The 24501-nt window shown below is 39.5% G+C and overlaps 1 protein-coding gene across 1 annotated transcript in view; it reads left to right on the top strand.

Annotated features, from left to right (window-relative positions):
* Had1 (beta Hydroxy acid dehydrogenase 1) overlaps positions 1-24501 on the top strand; it is a 96318-nt gene that overhangs the window by 44348 nt on the left and 27469 nt on the right. The window contains exons 4-6 of the mRNA XM_067108945.1: positions 22000-22082; positions 22317-22442; positions 23263-23420. Coding sequence (XP_066965046.1) covers positions 22000-22082; positions 22317-22442; positions 23263-23420 — 367 coding nt within the window. The remainder of the gene's footprint in view (positions 1-21999; positions 22083-22316; positions 22443-23262; positions 23421-24501) is intronic.

The raw sequence follows: 24501 nt of genomic DNA, 5'->3' as shown, positions 1-24501 counted from the left end.
ATCAAGAGTGATAAAATATTCTCTTCTGTATGTATATGTTACAATGATTTACTAATTTTCAAATATTGATATTAATGTAAACACAGCAAAATATTGATAAAATGTTATTTCACTTACAAAATCCATTTATAGTGTACTACATGCATTGATCTGTTATCATCGTAATATTTATAATGAAAACCGATTGTCATGACATTTGTAATGTTGACATTCTGAGACAGCTGAGTGCGCATACTGTACTGAAAGAATTAGGAAAATAATTTTTTGGTTGCTAAAAGAATTATGAATGTATTAATGGAATTATTATTTTCAATTTTGTACATAAAGAGAGAGAGAGAGAGAGAGAGAGAGAGAGAGAGAGAGAGAGAGAGAGAGAGAGAGAGAGAGAGAGAGAGAGAGAGAGAGAGAGACTTGGTTAAACTAGCTGAGGAAATTTGTGATAATCATAGAATCAACTAAACTTGTAATGAAGTACAATTCAGTAAATCAGAGAAAGAAAAAGAAAAAAATATGCCAACATGTACCTACAGTAAAAACAATTACAAATGTTGGGATGATCGATTTTTTGTACAAAGGCAGTCCCCGGTTAATGGTGGGGCTTGTGTTCCTGCCCAAGCGCCATTAACCGAAAATCGCTGATAACTGAAAATCAGCGATAATAGCGCCGATAAACTGCTTAACAGCCCTGTTAACTGGTTATCGGCACTGATAAACCATTTACCAATGCCAATAAACCACTTACTGGCGCCGAAAATCCGGTTAACAACATTGCTAGCCAAGCACCGTAACACCGAAATGCTGTTAATCAATGCTGCTGGTAAGCGGGGACTGTCTATATTACGATGAAAATAATAGATCAGTATAATACAGTAAAAATGGATTCTGTAAATGACAAAACATTTTATTGATATTTTGCTGTTTTTTCATAGAGAGAGGGTTGAACTGAGGTGCTTATGTACATTGGTAAGCTGTTTTGTGATTTTGCAGGATTATTTTCCTGTTTACCTTAATATTAATATTTGAAAGTTAATAATTTTTGTACCATAAAAAATGTATTTAGTCATGAAAATAAAATGAAATTGTAGTGCAGTAATTAGTGAATATTGTTCTACAAAAAAAATGCGAATTAGTGAATTATCCGCGATATATTTGGAGATACAGTCCACAGAAAAACCTGCTATTAACTGTAGGCATGAATGCTGATCCACGATCTAGTGGGGACCCACTGTACTCGGTTTTCTGTTGGTGTGTGTTGGGTTTTCTTTTATTTTATTTTGAACATTTGATTGGCAAGAACCTCTAAGGCATCATTGCAGTTTTATTGACCCTCATTAGATGCGTGTACTGCTGAGGGAAGGATCATAATTGGAATAATCGATGTGAATCATAGTCTAACGGAATCATGCGGAAATTGACTGCAAGTGAAGAGAGCTTGTTATTTTGTAGAAACAGCTAAATATGAGGATAGGTCTTGTAAGACTTATGTTAAAGGAGTTAAAGGGTTGTATGTTTTGTCTGGTTCCCCTTCTAGTAACTAGATGGGTCCTCTGCTGCTTCTCTTTGATCTGTTACTCCAACTAAGGTAATGATTCAGGGCATTAGATTTGATAGGGTTGTGTCATATTTCATGTTCACTTGCTGTAAGTTTTGCTAGGTTTTCTGTTTTATCCTGTGCTACTCTCCCATGAGTCTCGGTAAGTTCAGGTATATCTCCATGTTGGAGGAAAGGTCAACGCCCCCTCTTGTGGCTTGCCTTGTCCGTGGCCCATCCTGTCTTGCTCCCTCTTAGCCTGGAGCAACAGGGAATTGGGACATGTCAGAAAGTGGTGCAGATACTGTATGTGCCTGTTGCCTCTTTCATTTGTTCAGTCTGGCATCAGAGGTGCCAGTCCCAATGCCAGCAGTGCCAGTTCCGCCGTTAGTGGCGCCAGAATTCATTCTTCAATAGGATCGCTCGGGAGAGAATAAGAGGAGTCACCTGGTGTTTTTCCTGTGTTTAATTTTAACCACTTTGGTTCCACTTGATAGAGTGATGCTTCGATTCCATCTGGCAATGTTTATGTTGGTTTTGCTGCTGCTACCAGGTAGTAAGAAATCAGCTAAAGATGACTTGTAGAAGAAAGTTTCCTGTGCTTTTTAGGGTAGTTGTTCTTGAATCCTTTGTAGCTAAGGATCATTAGCAGATTAAGACTAGTATTTGGTATCACGTAGTTTCTAGAGAGAAGTCTAGACTCGTCTGCTTTCCTGTGTATTGTGGCTTTCTTCAGCTATCATGAATGTACACTGGTTGCCTGTGTCTAGCGAAGTTCTGCGCATTTTGCTGCAATGCTGCACCCCTGGGCACCTCTCTCTTGTGCATTGTACCCCTCAGGTTTTCTCCCTCAGTCTGTAGATTCTGTAGTTGCCCCTCTTGTGAGCCTGTGCAACTATCCTGCGCAATTATTGTTTTTGCACTTATTGCTTGCGCACCTATCCTGTGTGCCCATTGCCTGGGTGACTATCTCCTATGCACCTATCACCTTCACAACTGTTGTTTGTGTGCCTAATGCCTGCATGATTATTGCCTGCCAATAGAGATTTTGGCAGAGCACTCTATTTTGGCTCCTTTTCTGGTAGGCAGGAAGTTGCCTTTAGTAACCTATCATCGTTCTGCTTTGAGGATTTCAGCTCCTTTTTCAGTTGCGGGAGTTTCTTCCTTAAACAGCTGGTTGCTGTTCTGGTTTCAATTCCCCCATGGTTCAGGAACGTTTTCGTTGTTGTGAGATTTTTTCTGATCAGAATGTAGATCTTTTTGTTGAGCCTACAGGTTTTCAGCCAAATCAGAGTTCTCCTTTTGAGCCAGAGCAAGTGGCTTCGTCATCAATGACTGTAGCGGAGTTTTCAGCCCTTGGTAGAAGCTTATCAGGAGTTACTGCAGTGCAGTCAACTACTGCTCTTCCACCATCAAGCATTTTAGTTTTTGCCCTGGTCTCTCTGGTGCATGTTTGGTGGTTAAGCCATATTTCCTGATTCTTCTGTGTCAGAGGGCAAGTTGGTTGTATTTCTGCTGATTGATGAATTGGGTGTCTGGTGTACAACCAAAAGAAGAAATGGTCATGATTTAGTTTTTGAGTTTCTTCATTTGTGCTGCATTTCACTAAGGTTGTCTTGGGTATGTTCATGGCTTTAATGCAGTTCACAAGAAGGAGGCCTCTTCTAAGATGTTTTATTATTCCTGCCTCCATATAGCCTCTTTTAATAATGTTTTGCTGTTCTTGCAGCCATATATAGGAGAAAGAGAACTGCCTTGTATACTAGAGGTCTCTTTCCAAGTCTTGAGGGAGTATTGGGGAACGATTAGTCCCAGCACAGGTTTTTGGAGATAAAGAGATTCTCAAGGTTTCGGTTTTTCTTGTGGAGGATCAGTTTTGTCTTTATTTCCTATACAGTCGACTCCTGCCTATTTGCAGTTCAGCATTCACGGCTTCACCTATTCATGGATTTTGATGTGGAACGTATTCCCAAATTATTCACTGAAAATTTGCCTATTCGCAGATTTTTCGAGGAGCAATGTTCACTAATTACTGTATTTTCATATTATTTAATGTATGATTTGCAGATGTTAATATTAAGATTAAGTTTAAATAATAAGATTAAACAGTAATAATAATACTATACCTGTAATAATAATAATAAGTTAATTTTCAAATATTAAGATTAATAGGATTAGATAATAATAATAATAATAATAATAATAATAATAATTAATAATAATATGAAGGGAGTAGACCCTCTTTTAAACAGGTCTTATTAAAAAGGATGGCTGTATTATGTGAATTTATAATAATAATAATAAACATAGATGAGACAGGGTACAAATATCTGGGAACAGTAGAAGGAAAGGATATAAAACACCAAGAGATGAAGGACACAATCAGGAAAGAATATATGCAGAGACTTAAGGCGATACTCGAGTCAAAACTCAATGCCGGAAACATGACGAAAGTCGTAAACACATGGGCAGTACCAGTAATCAGATACAGCGCAGGAGTAGTGGAGTGGATGAAGGCTGAACTCCGCAGCATAGACCAGAAAACTAGAAAACACATGACAATACACAAAGCACTGCACCCAAGAGCAAATACGGACAGACTATACTTAACACGAAAGGAAGGCGGGAGAGGGCTACTAAGCATAAAGGACTGCATCAACATCAAGAGCAAAACACTGGGCAACATCTGAAAACCAGTGAAGACGAGTGGGTAAGGAGTGCATGGGAAGAAGGACTGATAAAATTAGATGAAGACCCAGAAATATACAGAGACAGGAGAATGAAAAACAGAACAGGAATGATACAACAGACCAATGCATGGACAGTACACGAGACAGACAAAGAACTGGCCAGCGATGAAATTGGCAATGGCTACAGAGGGGAGAACTCAAGAAGGAAACAGAAGGAATGCTAACAGCGGCACAAGATCAGGTCCTAAGAACCAGATATGTCCAAAGAACAATAGATGGAAATAACATCTCACCCATATGCAGGAAGTGCAATATAAAAGACGAGACCATAAACCACATAGCAAGCGAATGTTCAACGCTTGCACAGAACCAGTACAAAGAGGGGCATGATTCAGTAGCAGAAGCCCTCCACTGGAGCCTGTGCAAGAAACACCAGCTAGCTTGCAGTAATAAGTGGTACGAACACCAACTTAAGGGAGTGATAGAAAATGATCAGGCAAAGATCCTCTAGGACTGGTATCAGAACAGATAGGGTGATATGTGCCAATAGACCAGATGTGATGTTGATTGACAAAATCAAGAAGATAGTATCACTCATTGATGTCGCAATACCATGGGACACGAGAGTAGATGAGAAAGAAAGAGAAAAAATTGATAAGTATCAAGACCTGAAAATCGAAATAAGAAGGATATGGAATGTGCCAATGGAAATTGTACCCATAATCTTAGAAACACCAGGTACAATCCCAAGATCCCTGAAAAGGAATCTGGAAAAACTAGATGCCAAAGTAGCTCCAGGACTCATGCAAAAAAATGTGCTACTATAAACAGCGCGCATAGTGAGAAAAGTGATAGACTCATAGGAGGCAAGATGCAATCTGGAACCCTGCACCATAAAAACCACCCAGTTGAATAGGATGATTGTAATAGACCAAAATAATAATAATACTGTGCCTGTAATAATAATACATGTCATAATAAGTATTAATTTTCAAATAGTATTAAGCTTAATAAGATTAAATAATAATAATAATAATAATGATTAATAATAAAGATTAAATCATATGGTTACTCACCAGTGATAAATGTTGATTAAAGATAAAGATGAATTAGCTGTGCAGTCGGATGAATGATGATGAAGATATGACTGCACAGCAAAGCAGAGGAGTTGATCTCTGGGGGTGCCTGTTCCCCTTTTTCAGGTGCTTCTTCAGGGGCTTGGGGAGACACTTCTTCAGGGGTTTTGGAAGGCTTTGGAGCGTCCTTCATATGTTTGATAAACATGGTGATAGGCAGCAGCTGTCGCTGCTGCTTCATGCTGACAAGGGCGTTATTATAGGGCGCCACTGCTGCATCAAAGGCATTTCAACACTTTATGGAGCATTCCATATAAGGATCCCATGCCAAAGTGCCTTCTTCAGCTCCTTGGTCATACTCATAAGCTGGGACAGACGTTCCAAAGGCAGGCCCTCATCCTCCTGCTCGTCCCCTGAACCTGGCGTGTCTTCTTCCTTGCTAGCAGACTTCGTCAGCTCTTCCAAATTGTCAACTCTCCAAATCTGGTCTATCAGGGTGTCAGAGTGGGCATCACTGAGGGTGCCTACTTCATCTTCCCAATTGGACTGCCTTATCAATGGCTGAATGTTGAATTTCTTCAGGAGAGAAGCCCTTATAATCATGAACACACTCCAGCCACAACTTCCATCACGCATTAAGGGTCTCTCTTTTTTTTCCTATTCAGCAATCAGTCGATGATGGTCAGATGTGGCAATCATGAATATACACCAAGACTCATACGGTGTAAATTCACTGTTAGCATCCATTGCATTCACAAGGTGCTCTAGGGAGTTCCGGGTGTAAAGTTCCTTGAAGGCACGGATCACACCCTGGTCCATAGGCTGGAGGAGAGAGGTGGTGTTTGCAGGGAGGAACTCAAGCTGGACTCCCTTGTAATAAAAATCCACAGGGTGGCCACCAGCATTATCCATAATCAACAACACCTTGAACTCTATGCACAAGTTGTTGAGGTATTGCCTACTTGAGGGATGAAGCTCTGAATGAACCAGTGATCTGTAAGGACTTTGGAGATCCAGGCCTTGGGGTTGTGCATCCAAAACACAGGCAGCAAGTGCTTGTGCATATTTTTGAGGGCCCTGGGGTTTGCAGCCTTGTAAATGAGGCCTGGTTTTAGCATGAAGCCAGTTGCATTCCCACACAGTATTAGGGTGACCCTATCCTTCTGGGCCTTGAACCCGGAAGCTCTGGCGTCATCCTTCATGGGATATGTCCAGGAAGGTAACTTTTTTCAGATCAAGCAAGTCTTGTCCATATTGAATACCTGTTGTGGATGGTAGCCCTTGTTCCTGATGATTTTCTTGAAGCTCTCAGGATATTTCGCGGCCACTTCCGTGTCTGCTGATGCGGCTTTCCCATGCAGAGAAATATTGTTTAGTTGGAACTGCCTCTGAAAATGGTGGAACCACCCCTTGCTGGCTTTAAAACCTTGGGGAGCTGACAATGGTCCTGCTTGTGGCTCTTCCTCCTCCTCTTCTTCTTAGGTGGCTTTGTTGAAGTCTACAAAGTCTGCTTCCTGTCGCCACCTTCCATGTCGCGGCCAGTCGAAAAGTGCTGTTAGAGTTGTTGTGCCTTTTGCAAATGATGTTGGTGTTGAGGAGGAGGTTCTTACGGCAGTTCTTTATCCATAACGCTAATGCCGGCTCCATCCTCACGATGTTCTTATCATGCACTGTAGAAACTGTTTTAGCACTACAGTAAACTCCCCATATTCGCGGTCTCAATATTCGTGGACTCACGTATTCGCGGATTTCTCTGTGGAACGTATCTACCCATTATTCGCTGAAAATTCACCCATTTGCGGTATTTTTCATTGAGAAATATTCACTAATTATTGTATTTTCATCTTTTCATGATTAAATGCACTTTTTTGATAAAACTATTAAAATACTCAGGTATAAGCATTTTTAGAGTTTTTTTGTGTTTAAACTATCAAAATAGGCAGTTCTAAGTGTTTTTAGAGGGGTTTTAAGTATTCGCGGATTTTAGCTATTTGTGGGGGTGTTGTGGTGTGCATCCCCCGCAAATACGGGGGGTCACTGTACTGTAGAAGCTAACACTCAGCCTTTCTTATCTCCGCCTTTTTCTTCTTGCTGTACCGCAGAAGGCACTCTCATTCACGCCAAAATGGCAGGCAACAGCTGCGTAACTCTTCTCTCTTTTCAACATATCCAGAAGTCATACCTTCTCCTGGAACATCATGACCTTCTGGCGCTTAGGCTCTTTGCCAGAAAACTTAGATGGAGGAGGGCATTTTGGAGCAAGGCATCTTGGGGCACGATTACACAGATTAAAACTGCGAAGAAAGATGCGTAAAGTACACAAGTACACAACGAAACACTAGCACAGTACTGTACATTAATGTAGAGGCACATGCAGTGAACTGACAGATGCGGCCTCCATACACACATCTAAGAGAAAGTCTTGTTGGTAGACAGCCAATGAGTGCCAAGGAAAATGAATGGTGCTCCTGGGTTGGCTGCTTTGAAAATGCCAGCCAATACCATGTCAAGTAGCATTGTGCCTATGTATATCAGCATCCTGAGGTGCATTTTCCTTTCGCTAGAGCTTTGCGTTTAGCTTAGCCTGGCACAAACATTTTTGAAGAAAAAAAAATTATATTTTGGTTTGTTTACATTAATATTACAGTACTGTAATATTTGAAAGTTAGTAAATCATTTTTACATCATAAAAATTGTATTTAGTCATGAAAATATAACATGAAAATAGAACAACTGACAGGTTCCACTGATGTAAATGTACAGTCCTGTCATTCTACTAATTACTCACATATTTTAGATATGCCCTGCTATCATCCTAAAACACTTTGATATCATTTCAAAATCATCTTACAACACAGCAAAATAGCAATAAAATGTACAGTATGTGCAGAATATCAGTGTTGTTATATGCAGTACCCTGTGTACTGTATATGATGCGCAAATGACCCAACATCTCTGCCCAGCTTCCCAGTTCACTGCATATGCCTCTAGTGTTCATGTGTCGTGTATCAATGCTAACTTTGCATATCCTTTTGAATTGTGTCCTAAGATTTCTCGTAAATGCCCTGCTTCTTCTATGGCTTATGAGAAAGAGCAAAGCATCAGATGGAGGTCATGGCGCACCAGGAGAGGGGAAAAATTACGCTGAAGTAGCTGCCCATTATGGCGTGCCCGAGAGTGTTGTCTACTTGATTGAGAAGGAAGAAAATGTTGCCACTATCATTCATTTACTCTCTGACCCCCCCCAGAGGGCAGTGGATTTGGAACAATTTAAAGGTGTGTCCCAAAGCCATGGGATCCTTATATGGAATACTCCAGAAACTTTTCTTCTGCCCTTAATGCTACCTTAGAGCCATATAATAACCTCTTTGTCAGCATTAAAAAGTACATGGCCATGATGCTGCTTCCCGAAACCCCTGAAGAAGTCCATGAAGTGACTGAAGCATCTCCTGAAGAAGGGGAAGAGATGCCCCCAGAGGAGACATAACTCCCCTGCTTTGCTGTGTAGTCAAATCATCATTCATTCATCAGACTGCACAGCTAATTCATCATCATCCTCTTCAGTCAGCAGCATTTCATATATTTTTTCTCTCTCTCTCTCTTTTTCTCTCTCTCTCTCTCTCTCTCTCTCTCTCTCTCTCTCTCTCTCTCTCTCTCTCATTACCGATGTTTCCCCTGTAAAAGAAAATGGGATGGCTTGAATACTTCATGAAAGAAAATGTGCATGCCAGACTATAGGACTTGATTAGTTTTCACATGTAGCTGTAAGCCATATATTTTCAAGGGTAATGTTGTAAGATGACTTTGAAATGATATTAAGGTGTTTTGGGATGATAGTTTAAGATATATTTGGTATAGGATGATTGTTTAAAATAAGGCAGTTTTAAAACTTTTTAGAAGGGGTTCAAGTATTTGCAGATTTTAGCTATTCACGGGTGGTCATGGTCGCTATCTCCCGCTAATATTGGGGGTCAACTGTAATGTTATTTTTGGTGTCTCATCACTGCAGCTGGCTCGCAAGCGGTTTTCAGCCCTTACAGGAATTTTCAGCAAAGCAGATGCAGATATCTTCTCCTCTAGGTCTTATGATTTTGGGGAAATTTTTTTGTGACCCAACAAAGTCATGCTTGGGTTCTTTCCTTTACCTGAACATGTGTCATCAGGTAGTCTCTTTCAGATTTGATTTTAGTTGAAGCTCTCAATGGGAGAAGGACCAGTCCATTAGATGCTTCATCAAAGGTCTGAGGCTCTATTATGGAAGAAATAGAAATTTCTGGAGTTTAACTGAGATTGCAGGGGTTACCCAAATAATCTTGAATTCTTAGCAGTCAGAAGGAACTTCAAGCAGTGTGAACATCTGTGTAATATATATATATATATATATATATATATATATATATATATATATATATATATATATATATATATATAATAGATAGATAGATAGATAGATTATATATATATATATATATATATATATATATATATATATATATATATATATATATATATATATATATGTGTGTGTATGTATATATATATATATATATATATATATATATATATATATATATATATATATATATATATATATATATATATATATATATATATATATATATATATATATATATATATATATATATATATATATATATATATATATATATATATATATATATATATATATATATATATATATATATATATATATATATATATATATATATATATATACTGTATATTTTGTTACAAGTGGTAGAGCTGGGGAAAGTAATAAAATCTACATTAGTGACTAGCCTTGCTGTTAAGTGGCTTGCTACTTGTAAAGCAAAAAGGAAAATGGTGGAAGGTTGCCAGTGAGACCCGGGTGATACAATTTTAGGGGTTTGTTCACACAAAGAACAGATAGAAAATTAAGTACGATTAATTTACAAAGGGGCATACAATTAATTACAAAAAAATTACAAGGGGAACATATACATACAAGTATAGCTAAATTACAAAGGGAAAATATATCCAAGTACAGATGAATTATAAGGAAAGATATCCCCAATTTGCACAGTTAATGTCATAGTTGGCAACGGAGTTGAATGTGCATGTGGGTTCCACAGCAAGGAATGTATAATGGCAAACTAGAAATGGGATTGTGAATGAAGCAGTCAATTGCTCACATAACAGCATCTCCTGAAAGGCTGAGAGAGGCTTTGTTGATTATTAAAATTAACATGCATAGGCCTATCATATGAAATGAACAAATTCCAAGGCTGGAGGAGGCACTTAAATTCGCTTATTAAATTCGGCAAAAGTTACTTATTAAGCAAAGGGATGTGAAATCACTGAAATGCCAGACCTGAGATTCACAAAAAAGGAAAACTTTGAGATGGGAAGATGAGAGTATCACAGGAAACAAAGTGGGCAAAACCGCCCCCTTTTCAGACACGTGCCTGCTTGACTTATGATATGCTCTCCTAGCGGAAAAGCAAAGATGACTTCCAGTTAGCCGTCTGTATGGATGCTTCCACTGTAGTAGTGGTTAGTAGCACGGTATTGTCTTAGGCTCATGGGGGGTCAGTTTCAGAAGGTTAAGACCTATCTCAGCTGTACATGCCTTGTCACCCCCTACCCCTCCTGACTTCTGCTCTAGGTATCTTATTGTCCATTGAATATCTTTGAAAGATGTGGCTTTCCCTTGGCACCCTGGAAGCCCATTGTTTTCAGTTTTCCTTGATGGCTTAACTTTGGCTAAGCCGGAAGGGGCTGCTGCCAAGTAGCTCATCTCCCCTGACCCCCAGTAGCAGTCGTCCTTCCTGTGGGAGATGCCTCAGCAGCAACTGTGACATGGCTTCTTGGATGATGATGATCCTTGCCTCAACCAGTTCTCCAGCATCAGTGAAGAGTAAGACATGAACTAGGAACAGGGCAAAGAAGTGCAGATGCATTCCTTCCTCTCCTCATCATCAAGCTCTTCCTCTTCTCCTTTCACTTCCTCATGCAGGAAGAAGTAGTCCAAGAAGACCCTTTATAAGAAGTCCTGTAGGGCACTGAGTGTGAGCCCGTCTCTGCTTAGTGGTCTAAAGGAGTTTGATCACCTCTAGGTGTTATGACTGCCGTAGGTAGGATTGATGGGCATTACCAAGCATGTTCAGTACCCTGGCTTGGCCCATGCCTCTTTGGACAAGAGGGTTGCATGTGACTCATCCATCTGCATTTTGTTTTAAACATGAGTGGTAGAGTCAGCAATACCCCCTCAACTCAGGTTTTGGATGGTTCCCTAAATCTTGTGTGTACAGACAGGGTTCACAAATGGTAGGTCTCTGCTGAAAGGTACTCAGTGGTACTGGGACGATTTTTTTTTAATGTGATCATGCTGCACTTCAGTCTGCTCCCATGTCCATTCTTATGTGGCCTCAATTAGTTGAGCTTTCACTAAACAGAGAGCTCCATGGAACATAGGACCATTGCTCTGAACTTTGTTTCATGCCAGGGTTACCTTTGGTCTGAGGTACATCAACCAGTATTAGTGGCACTGATCATGTGCCATAGTTGCATGGGCATGCACTAGGGCAGGCTGGTGCATTGTCCTCTCTTGTGGAAGAGGATCCTGCCTATGCTTCTTGGTATCTGAATAGACTGGATGGTTCTGGGCTTCCAAAACCCCATCTAGTAGAGTTAGAATGGCATCTTCAACAGGCCATTGTGCTTATACATGACCATAATGTAATGGTCTTGGGAATGCATCTACATCATCCCATCTGAATCCAGTGTTATCGATAAATTCTCCCTTGGGTGCATTCCTGAAGTGAGACTGTTTTTCATATTTCCATGCTATCAGCTAGTCTGTGGTGTATTTGGGCAAGGGTAATGGTCTGATTTCCAGGTTTGAAAGTTTCCTGCTGTCCAGCAGATCAGGCAAGCTCCTTCTCCTGCTGTTGACATAACATACGAGGTTCTGTGTGCCTGAGAATGACCTCCTCCTAGAAAGACTTCATCTAGAAGGCAAGGTCTTCTCTGCATTGGAGTCAGGAACCATGGAGTTTGTTGCTATGGACTCCTTTCAGGCTGCATCATGGCACAATTTGAGGTTGAAATCGCTTGCTGACTTCTCCATCCTTGGAGTAGTATCAGAGAATAAGAAGAGAAGTTCAGGAAGTGCTGGTGTCAGAGGAAAGGGGGGTGGGGGGGAGGTTGTGGGCAAAGTATGTCATGAGGAGACATTACATGGAATCCTTTCTTTTCTTGAGTCAGGTTATGCAGTGTAGTTATGCAGTTCAAAACTGACCAGTTCTGGTTACTTCCTTACTCTGAAGAGTAAGGTAGAGAGAGAAGAAGAGACATTCTGACAGTTAGATCTCTTAACCACTGTCTCCTTCAAGGCCCCTGTGGATTCTAAGGAAACTGTGGCCAAGCCTTCTGTGTCAGGTGTCAGAAGGAGCCCTCCTTCTGGCAAACCAAAACAGAGTGCCTAGATTTCTTCTTTAAGGAAGGAGAGGTATCTCCCCCCCCCAAACCAAGGAGAGCAGTAAGGGGAAGAAGGGAGGTGAATGTTGAGGCTTGTAGTTCACATCTCCAGCTGTCATGAGTAGGGGGATGCCTATCATGCCATGGACAATGTGCCATAGACAGGGGGTGGATTCTGGTAGTCTATGTCCTATGGGTTGGGTACAAAATACCCTTAAAGGGGAAGAGATGGAGATGAAAGTCCTCAAAGTCATGGGCCTGTCATCACTTCCCCATGGAGAAGGCATCTGGCAGCTGGAGACCAGTCATTAATCTCTCTCCATGTAAAAAGTTTGTCCTTCAGATATGATTCAAGAGGGAAGTGACATGGTCAGTGTTTGATTCTAATCAGAGAGATTGACTTCATGTCCTCTGTGGATATGAAGGACATGTACTTGCAAGTACTCATCCACCACTCCAGAAAGTACCTCAGCTTTGTCTACAACAGGACTAACTACCAGTTTAAAGCTGTGCTCTAGGCTGGCAACAGCCCCACAGATATTCACAGGGGTGTTCCTGTATTGGCTTGTGCCCATTTGCCGTGTATATGCTTGCTGCATTACCTAGATGATTGGCTAATTCTGGTATCCTCATATGTGCAGTTGCCTCCTAAGCTTTAGTCACAATTTGATTATGATGAATGCACAGGTTGAATCTCATCCCCAAGCAGTAGGCAAAATACCTGGGCATGCTCATATACATGGCAACAGTAAGAGTCTTTTCCTCAGATTCTTGTGTCAGCATACTCAGGAACTTAGATCTTGGCTTTGGCACATGATCCTTGGTCACATGTTGTCCTTGGAAAAGCTTGTTTCTCATGGTTGCTGACACATAAACTTGTTATAATGGCAACTGAAGTGAAGCTGATTAGCTCCAAGTGACTCTCCCTTGTCAGCCTGTGCACTTGAGTCTAGAAATCAAAGAGGATATTGTTCATGGTAGTTCCCCCAAATTCTCCACCTCCCAAGATGCAACTGTTTCCAGATGCATTGAAGGAAGGTTGCTGCATTGCTAACTGCAAGCATTCCAAGAATGTGTGATGAGTCACTTAGTAAAGTTGGTAAGCGACAGTATGGCTGTGGTGGCATTTTTCAGCGAGCAGTTGGGAACTGTTTCCCTTCACCGTAGTCAGTTGGCAAGGCAGATGCACAAGTGGACAGTTAGGTACACTGTTTAACTGTCAACCAGGTACATTCCAGGCTTGAGGTATGTACTGTAATGGCAGATCAGCTCAGCTGTTGGATTCAAGTAGTAGGGACAGTCTTACTCCTTCCTATGATGGAGATGTAATTTGAGGTTTGGGGAACATTAGTGATCAACCTTCTTGCCTCATGGTTTAACAGGAAGCTCCTGGTGTTCTCCTCTCCAGTACAAGATCCCTAGGCTGTAATAAAAGACACCGCCCATCACCTGCTGTAGAATGTGGTCTGCCAGTTGATCAGTCAAGTGTTGGTCACATCAGAGCTCAGAGTGACCTTGATGGCAGTTTGTTGGCTAAGTTGTGTGGTTTCCCAATCTGCTGGCTATCTTGGTAGAGGCATCGAGAGTCACCCATAGCCCACTATCCTTTGTTCTGCGTGTGCGGAGATTTCATTACGCTGTACAATCCCTCTAGCTACCTTCTTGGAGGTTATCCAGCAGCTCTTTTGGCAGCGGCTTTCCTCGCATGTCTGCACAGGAGATGTCAGGTTACCTCCAACGAACTTCATCTAATGTATACTGAGGAGGGTGTCTCTCTGGTTAGAGTTTCTGTTCAGAGGATCAGAGACATACTCATCTGCCTTTGTCAAGACAAGCTTCTCAATCTTAGTGACAAAAGGCTATCACTCAATTTTTAACCAGGTCTCAGGAGCTTCATCCTCTTGAGTGGATTGTAACTTTTGTTCTCTGCATCCTAACTCAGCACTGTATGAACCCTTCAGGGAAGCCTCAGACCAGGAGCTCATGCTCAAGACTGTCTCCTTGCTAGCCGTAGTCTAGTCTTGATGAAGGTATGTGGATGGTTTGGGTCTCTCACTCTTGTTTGTCCCTGAATTTGTGGCAAAAAATCAGAGTAGTCAGTCTCTGATGAGAGGTATGAGAAGGTATTATCTAAGAAAAGCTTGATTTACTTCGGCCAGAGTGTTGGCAAATTTTAGTTCCAGCAAGCATAAGAATGAGGTGCCCAGGACCACCTTTTTTTTTTCTGGCTTTGTGAACTGATCAGATAAGTGTGTGACTCCTCAAGTGAGGTTGAAACTCTTATACTTTGGGTAAGAGCTTATGAAGTTGAGGGCATGGGACTGTCTGGCATTTTGGAAGAAATTTTTGGTTTTACAGGCAATGAGGGCAAGGTCTGGAAATTTCAGAGTATTGCCCTCATTCTGCCTGAAGGATGAAGCCAGGAAGTCCTGGAGACACCTCCTTGGGACCTGTGGTGGCTGCTCAGCTGGTTGATTAGTCATCTGAGACCTGTTTGGACAGAAAAGTATCCGTTGTGAGTACAGTAATATCTTACCTTGTGTCATTGATTTATGCCAAGACTTGTGACAAATAAAAAGGTTGAAGACTATGATTCACATTGTCAAGGGCTGCACTAAAATCTAAACTGACCATGCAAGCCTCTGCACCCTCATCAAGAGCACTCTGCAAGATGGTAGATGTAGACAAGAGTGGAGCACAAGTACCCAGGCCTTTGTGAAACCCATATTATCATCTTTGAAGACAAAGACACATAGGGAGCATTTTCTCAAAAACCTTAAATAAAACAGGGGTAACTAAAATTGGCCTATATTCTGAGGGGTATGAGGATGAACTTAGTTTTATAGTTAATGCAGCAGTGTTTCCCATATTTCAAATAGAAGGAAAACTTGCAAGACTCACAAACTTTCTGAAAATAGTAGTAATCTTAGGAGCAATGAAATTAGCAGTCTTTTGAAAAAAGATGGGAAAGATCTAAAGGTCATTAAACACAACTTAAGCTCGGGAAAGCATGACTGAAGTAACACTAAGGATTCACCTCACTGTTTGCTTACAAAGACTTGATGTAGTTTTAAAAGACAGTAAATGTTTGGAAATATAATGATAAAAAAAGAAATGTTAATTAATTTGATTTGATTTTTGATGCAGTTAGCCATTGTTCACCACTCTGGTTTCAATAATGGACATTCCTCCGCAGGAATGTTGTGAGGAATGAGTGAGTAGAGCTCTCGTGATCTAAGTAACGGTCTAATGAACTACTGATAGTAGAGCTGATGTGCTGGAGAGACATTTATACACATCATGCATATTTGAATAAGCATTGTGTAAGAAATAGTGACTGATCCAGAGCTGGAAGCTAATTTCCCTAGTGTAACGGAGGTGATTAGTTTGAAAAAGAAAAGACTTGCCTCATCTCTTTGGCATGTGGGAAAAACAGTTTTTTGGTGAAGAGCTCAATCAAGTGTTTTTTTTTTTTCCGTATGTACTCACTTTGTGAGTTCTTCATTGGGGGGTGGGTAGAGCTCTCGGCTAGCACGCTGTTGGCCCAGCATTCGACTCTCCGACCAGCCAATGAAGAATTAGAGGAATTTATTTCTGGTGATAGAAATTCATTTCTCATCATAATGTGGTTCGGGTTCCACAATAAGCTGTTGGTCCCGTTGCTAGGTAACCATTTGGTTCTTAGCCACGTAAAATAAATCTAATCCTTCGGGCCAGCCATAGGAGAGCTGTTAATCGGCTCAGTGGTCTGGTTAAACTAAGATATACTAACTTTTTTTTCACTCACTGGATTAGTTTATGGATCAAGGAAAAACATAGTGTATTGATCATCATGTGTATATGTATTTGACTTGACCTCTAGATCGATTTTAGGTAGTGTAAATTGTCAGTTAGGGTATCCCACAAAGAATTGATCACAGGAATCCAGAGGAAACCTGTACCAGTTGTAGCCAACACAATTTGTAAGTAAAAATTAGGTTAAGTAATAATTTTATGATTTACTCCCCAATATTGCTGGAGTAACACCGTTATTTTGCTCTATTCCTTCAATTCAACACTGGTTCCCAAGAAAGTGAAACCACAACATTGAGCCAAAAGCTCTGCCTTCTGTTAAGGGCAATTGACCTTGGACTTCAAGTATTCCTTTCCATCTCACATTAACTTTAATCAAACTGTAATCAGATGAGCCCACTGCCAAACCTACTACAAGGTCCAAGTGATTGCCAGATTGGTTTGTGGGTTCATTTATTAACCCTTTAACGCCGAAGCCCTATTTACAAAAACGTCTCCCGTATGCCGCGCGTTCGTGAGTTAGCGCCGAAGCTGAAAAAGTTTTTTCAAAAATCACAGCACGCTTAGTTTTTAAGATTAAGAGTTCATTTTTGGCTCATTTTTTTTGTCATTGCCTGAAGTTTAGTATGCAACCATCAGAAATGAAAAGAAATATCATTATCATATATAAATATTAGAATATATGACAGCAAAAAAAAACTTGTATATAATTGTATACAAATCGCGCTGTAAGCAAAACGGTTAAAGCTAATGAGTTAATTTTTTCTTAGTTGTATTGTATACTAAATTGCGATGATTTTGGTATATAACAAATTTTAAAACGATCAAGGCAACACAGAGAAAATATTATCACAAAATGATGCATGAATTAAATAACGCTGGACGTAAAAAATGTTTTTTTCAAAAATTCACCATAAATCGAAATATTGTGCTAGAGACTTCCTGTTTGTTGAAAAATGAAGCTAATTGATTGAATATTACTAGACTGTAAGTGTTTTAGCTTACAATTGCAGTTTTCGACCATTTCGGTCGAGTTAAAGTCGACCAAAAGTCTAATTTTTTCTATTTATCGTGATTTATATGGAAATATTTCAAAACTGATAAAAGCTACAACCCTGAGTTATTTTTTGTTGTATTGTACATGAAATTGCACACATTTTCATATATAAAACTTTATGTAACGACTAATTTAAAGTGGTGCAAATATTACGACAACGAGACAAAAGAATTTCTGAGGTGTTCGGCCGAGTTACATTATGGACGTAAGGAAAATGTTTTTTAAAAATTCACCATAAATTGAAATATTGTGCTAGAGACTTCCAATTTATTGCAAAATGAAGTTAAACGATTGAATATTACTAGAATGTAAGAGTTTTAGCTTACAATTGCATTTTTTACCATTTAGGTCGAGTTAAAGTTAACCGAAGGTTGAAATTTTGGCAGTTATCGTGATTTATGTGAAAATATTTCAAAACTGATAAAAGCTACAACCATGAGCTATTTTCTGTTGTATTCTTCATGAAATTGCGCACATTTTCATATATAAAAGTTTATGTAACGACTAATGTAAACGATGCAAACATTACGACAACATGACGAAAGAATTTCTGAGATGTTCGCCAAGTTACACGGCGCAGAGGCGTAAGGAAAAAATTTTTTTTTTTTTTTCAGAAATTCACCATAAATCGAAATATTGTGCTAGAGACTTCCAGTTTGTTGCAAAATGAAGGTACATGATTGAATATTACTAGAATGTAAGAGTTTTAGCTTATAATTGCGTTTTTACCATTTCGGTCGAGTTAACGTTGACGAAGGTTGAAATTTTGGCAGTTATCGTCATTTATATGAAAATATTTCAAAACTGATAAAAGCTACAACCATGAGTTATTTTCTGTTGTATTCTACATGAAATTGCGCACATTTCCATATATAAAACTTTATGTAACGACTAATATAAAACAGTGCAAACATTACGATAACGTGTTAAAGAATTTATGGCGCGGACGTAAGGAAAAGTTTTTTCAAAAATTTACCATAAATCGAAATATTGTGCTAGAGACTTCCAATTGGTTGCAAAATGTAGGTAAATGATTGAATATTACTAGATCGTAAGATTTTAGCTTAAAATTGTGTTTTTGACCATTTCGTCGAAGTCAAAGTTGACCAAGGTTGAAATTTTGCAGTTATTGTGGTTTATATGAAAATATTTCCAAACTGATAAAAGCTACAACCATGGGTTGTATTTTGCTGTATTGTACATGAAATTGCACATTTTCATATATAAAACTTTATGTAACGGCTAATATAGAACAGTGCAAAAATTACGACAAAATTGAAAGAATTTATGAAATTTTTGGCTGAGTTACTGCACCGTATGCGTAAGAAAAAGTTTTTTTCAAAAATTCACCATAAATCGAAATATTGTGCTAGAGACTTCCAATTTGTTGCAAAATGAAGGTACATGATTGAATAATACTAGAATGTAAGAGTTTTAGCTACAATTGCATTTTTCGACCATTTCGGTCGAGTCAAAGTTGACCGAAGGTTGAAATTTTTGTAGTCGGCGACGATGCACGCCCACGGCACCCAACAGACAATTTTAGTCGACGTATGATACGTCCAATAGGCGTTTAAGGGTTAATGTCTCACAACCAGTAATAGTGGAAAAGTCTAAAGCAGCAAGACCATGATTATCTGTGGCAGGAGCTGAGCTCAACCACTCAGTATGATGAGCATTGTATTCACCAACAATAATGAAACAATCCTTGGAATTAGTTTTTGAACTGCTGCCATAAGCAAGCAACCATAAATAGTGATCCAAAACTGGGTTCCTGTAACTAGAAAAAACAAGGATTTGTTAGTCTGCACAGACTGTAACAACCTGTGTTCCATGATCCTCACACTCTGCAGTAAAATGAGCTTCCAAAACACTGGAATCAGCTGTTCTGGATTGTGTCACAAATCAGATACAAGAGTCTCGGCCGCAACATCCAAGTCCTTTTTATTCTCATATAATCCATGGACATTGCTATGTAAAATACAAAATTTCTATAAGTAATTGTAGGGACTAGGATTAAGTTCACTGTCACCAGAAAGAAGCAGTAACATATAAAACAAATTAAAGGAATATGTGCAAACTTGAAAAAAATTATAGGAATAGTTTATACATGGAAAATCAAAAGTGTATGCCCCAACAAAGCAAATTTATTCCAGTTCGCATGCTGTTGAGCTGTCAGCAAGGTACATTCTGGGCAGGAGGAATGTTGTGGCATATCAGGGCCAGGTAGTAGGGATAGAGTGGGCCTTACAATCTTGCATAGCAGGAAAGCTGTTTGAGCTTGGGTGAACACCAGTGGTTGACCTGTTCACCACTCAGCTAAACAGCAAGCTCCTGTTATTTTGCTCCCCTGACATCTGTTCGAGATCCTTGGATGGCTCTGCAAGATGTGTTACAAAAAATCAGGGACAAACCTGAAAAGTAGCTTTTCATCCATTCAGTCTGATCCATCAAGGGATCAACCAAGTGTTGATCACACAAGCTCAGAATGACCCTGGTAGTTCCTCCTTGGTCCCATGCCAAGTGGTTTCCCAATTGGTGGGATCTTAATCTGGACACCCAAGGAGACTCCCCATTAACCCACTCTTCTTCGTCAGCTACAAGTACAGAGGTATCGTTAGTAAAAACCCTGCAGCTGCATGCTTGGAGGTTATCCAGCAGCACCTGTAAGATAAAGATAGTCTTTTTTGGCAGGACTGATGACAAACTTTGTATAAAAAAAGACAGGACTGATGACAAACTTTGTATGTACTCAGATATCTGAGTACATCCAAAGTTTGTCATCTAATGTGTACTAGGGAACTGGGCCCTTCTGTGATTGATATTGTTGAGGAGTCTCCTTGGCTGTCTTGTTAATGCTTATCAAGACAAGTTCATGTCGGCCTCTGTAGTGAAGCTGTCACTCTGCCTTGAGCCAGGTCTTCAGACTGAAGTTGGATTATCCATACTCAAGAGGGGGTTTGAACAGCCTAGCTCTGCTATAGAGTTTTGGCCTCTGAAGTGGGATGTGACTCTTGTTCCTCTGCAGCCTAATTTAACTTAAGGCTGTTGTCAAGGCTGTCGTCCTTCTACCCTTAGTCTTGATGAAGCTTACTGGTGAGTTACATGTCCTTTCTTATCTTGTCTGGTACTTGGAGGGTTGGGAATATCTTTTGCTTTTGTTTGTTTCTGAGTTTGGTGAAAACCCAGAACATGTCAGTTCCTGGGGAGACTTTGTCGATGGTATCCAAAGAAACCTGAAGATGTAACTTAAGAAGGACCAGACCTGGGCCAAAGTGTCAGTACCTCACTTTTAGTGCTTTCACGACCAAGAGGGTTTTCAGGAAAACCCTTTCTCTATGGCTTCATTGCCATAACCAATGAGCTTGTGACTCTTCCAGCAAAGTAGCCAATTCAAGAGTTTGGGCATGGGCAAGGAACTGTCCATTGCATTGTGGAGCAGCTTTTCAATAGTATATGTAGCTCAGTAAAATGTTTGACAATATCAGACCACCTTTATTCAACCTAAGAGATGTTGCCCACAAGTACCTTGATACCTTCTCCTTTGGACCTGTCATGGTGGTTCAGCAGGTTTTGTAATCATTCAAACTCTTTTTATGTAGAAAATTGTTTTGCTTAAGGTACTTGTAGGGCATAAGAATGATTAGCATATCTTTATTCTTCCTCCTCTGTAGGCAATAGATAGGCTGAGTATGTGCTGGATACGAGGCAGATGCAGGTAGGCTACATAATCAAGTGCCCATTCTTAGAGCTCTTACTTTTAAGACACAACTCTTCACTCCCCTCTGAACAAGGGGGGTGGGGGAATTAAAGCCCTATTTCAAATCCATTACTGTATCGACTAGGTTTGGGCAGCCATCCAACTTTTGTCACCCCCTCATAAGGGTTGCACTTGGCTCTCTCGGGTTTTTCCATACGAGCAAGATCTCAGACACATTTCTCTTGGGGTCAGGGTCCTATTGTTCTATCATCCTTATGCCAGACTGAATAGAAATTGATAGGATCCAAAGATCTCCTGCTCATCATTGTGACTGGGAATGCAAAAATTCTGTGTGAAGATTCAACGTGCTGGTCAGTTGAGAGACAACCTCCCACCTAAGGAGGCAGTCTCCTATATAAAATGCATCATTTGTATGTCTGTACAGTAGGAACAACCATCCTGATTAGCTCCTGGTGCTGAAGGAAAGAGTGTTGGTGATGGAAGGTGATTATGGTATTTTCCCACTCACCCTCCTTCAACAAGTAAACTACCTTGTTACCAGGTTTTAACAACCGATTCCAGCACACTTGGAAAATTACCCCTACGTAAAAGGCTCTGGTTTGTATACATAGGAAAACTACAAATTACTTTCCAAAATTTGTTTATTCAATTTTGTCTGTTTTCCTTTATAGCTGCATCAGACTTGAAGGATTGTGTAGAAGGTGCCAAGTTTGTCCAAGAATCTGTTTTTGAGGACATGGAAGTCAAGAAAAAGGTAAGTAAACAAGTCTCTTGATTAGGTAAGCAAATATGTGTTTAGGTATTGTTGTGCCATATGACATTGTCACCCACTATATCATCCTAACCTTGTGACTGATTCTTATTTTGTATTTTTACTATTAAGTCAGGTGTTTACAATATAATCATTGATGTTATATCACATCGGTGTCATTTTTGAAGCTGATTGTGGTAAAGAAGCTTTGCTTAAGATGCACTACTGTGTTTTCAGGTATTCCAAGAGATTGATGAATTTGCAGGTCCAAAGACAGTGCTTGCATCGTCTACATCCTGCATTGTTCCTTCAAAGTTTACTGCTGACTTGGCACACAAAGAAAACTGCATTGTTTCACATCCAGTGAGTTTGTTTATTACAATATATAGCTTTAGAAAAAAGGTACACAGTAGCTTGTTTAACTCCTTATCTTGTCATGCTGTAGCAAACAACCAACTGTAAACTGCTTAGAAAAATATAAATTATGAATACAAGGACAATGTCTGTACAATGGTATGTTGGTATGATCTGGGAGAAACCTTGGATTGCCCAAAAAAAGTTGATTAAAGAGAAACACTAGCACCACAGAAAATGGAGAGAGGATTAAGTAATACAGGCAGTCCTTGGTCATTGGCAATCTGGTTTTTCGGCGCTTGTCTAGTGACGAAAATTGTCGATTTTCGGCACCGATATGCACCGATTTCCACTTGCTGGTGCCGATAATCACTTATTGGTGCCAATACATACCTAACAGAGGTGCCGATTACTGAAAATCGGTGCTTTTTGCTTATCGGCGATTTTTTCTTGTCACGCCGTCGGAACGGAACCCCCGCCGATAACTGGGGACTGCCTGTATGTTCCTGGTGTGTTCTTAATTCAGCCAAAGGTTGAAAACCAAAACTTGGGAAAAAGGGAGAGAGAATTGGAGTTAACCTCCTGTGAGAGGCATCTCCCATTGGTAAGTGCAAGAATTTTTCGTAAGATTTCAGATGGGCTATTTAATTACAGAATAAAAAGCTCTGTTTTTCCTTTTTTGTTTAGATTCATTTTTATACATAGTAGTTTTTGATACTGCTTCAAGTGGTAGTATGGTTGCCCAAGAAATGTTTTATAGTAAAAGTATTAACATATTTAATTTGCTTTTATCTCTCATGTTTTCCCTCTATTTTTATTTAACTTCCAGGTGAATCCTCCATATTATGTTCCAATGGTGGAGGTTGTTCCTGCTCCCTGGACAAGCAAAGAAACCGTCAACATGACACGAGCTATACTGAAGGAAATTGGCCAGTCCCCTGTTGTGTTTACTAAAGAACAGCCAGGGTTTGGCGCTAACAGAATTCAGTAAGTTATTTTGAAGGACGGTAAATAAACCTCTTATTTTACTAACGCTTAACACTCAGAAGGCAGAATGGCTGAGTGTTGAGTTTCTACTGTAAACAAACGAATCATGAATCACAGTCTCAGGTAAGTCATCCCTGCCCCTGGTACTACCACCATATAATTATTTTACTTATTGTCATTCTCTCCTTAGCTTGCCTAGTGAGAACTGGTTAACTGAAGTGCTTTTTAGATTATTGTATTTTTCCTTGTCATCATTGGATAAACTTGGTATTGAGGTTTAGTTTTATCAGTAGAATTAGAAAGGCAGATCTGTGATTTTGCAGTGATGGCTCTAATGTGATAGTGGAAAAAACTGGTTTCTGTGCTTTGTAGTAATAAGGTTGGGACACCATTTGAGGTTCTAAAGTAACTTAACCTCTTTTATGTAATTGAGCTTTCAGTTGTTCTTTCAAGAATTGCATTTTGAACGTCAGGTTTTTTTGGTGAAGAAGTCCTTTACTGTCAGTGTGAAAAGATGTCATGTCAAGGATTAATTTTTTGTATTAGCTTCGTGTACAATATTTCTTGGAATGATAGCATACATTTTTACTCTTGCTTATTTTATACTGACTTTGATTTATTAACAAATGTTCATCAATTACATACTACTCAAGGATCATTTCTGTATTGGCTTCCTCTTTAACTTTTGACATTTCTTATAAAAATGGTTTAAGGGCCAAAATAGCAATTTATATTAAAAATTTCCAAAATGAAAGAATATTTCAAAGATAGATGCAACTCTATCCAAAAGTTACAAATTAGATGGTGTTCCATAAGGAAGCGTATTGAGTGGACATTATTTGCTTTAGCAATAAATAATATTGTTGAAACTACCTCTAGGCATTAATAGCAGTTTGTATGTTGATGATTTGGCAATATTTTATACTTCACACAACTTTAGATATATACAAAGAATACTAAATAATGCAATGGCTAATAATGATTAAAAAGCCACAATAATATAATTGATAAATTGTATATTTTTTTTTTTTAAGACAAAAAAAGTTGGCTATATAAACGGTCGAAAGCTCCCCGCTTTTAT

This window comes from Macrobrachium rosenbergii, chromosome 9, assembly GCF_040412425.1.
Source record: "Macrobrachium rosenbergii isolate ZJJX-2024 chromosome 9, ASM4041242v1, whole genome shotgun sequence".
Classification (NCBI taxonomy): domain Eukaryota; kingdom Metazoa; phylum Arthropoda; class Malacostraca; order Decapoda; family Palaemonidae; genus Macrobrachium; species Macrobrachium rosenbergii.
The sequence above is the reverse complement of the archived record's forward strand: the minus strand, read 5'-3'. Positions and strand labels throughout refer to the sequence as shown.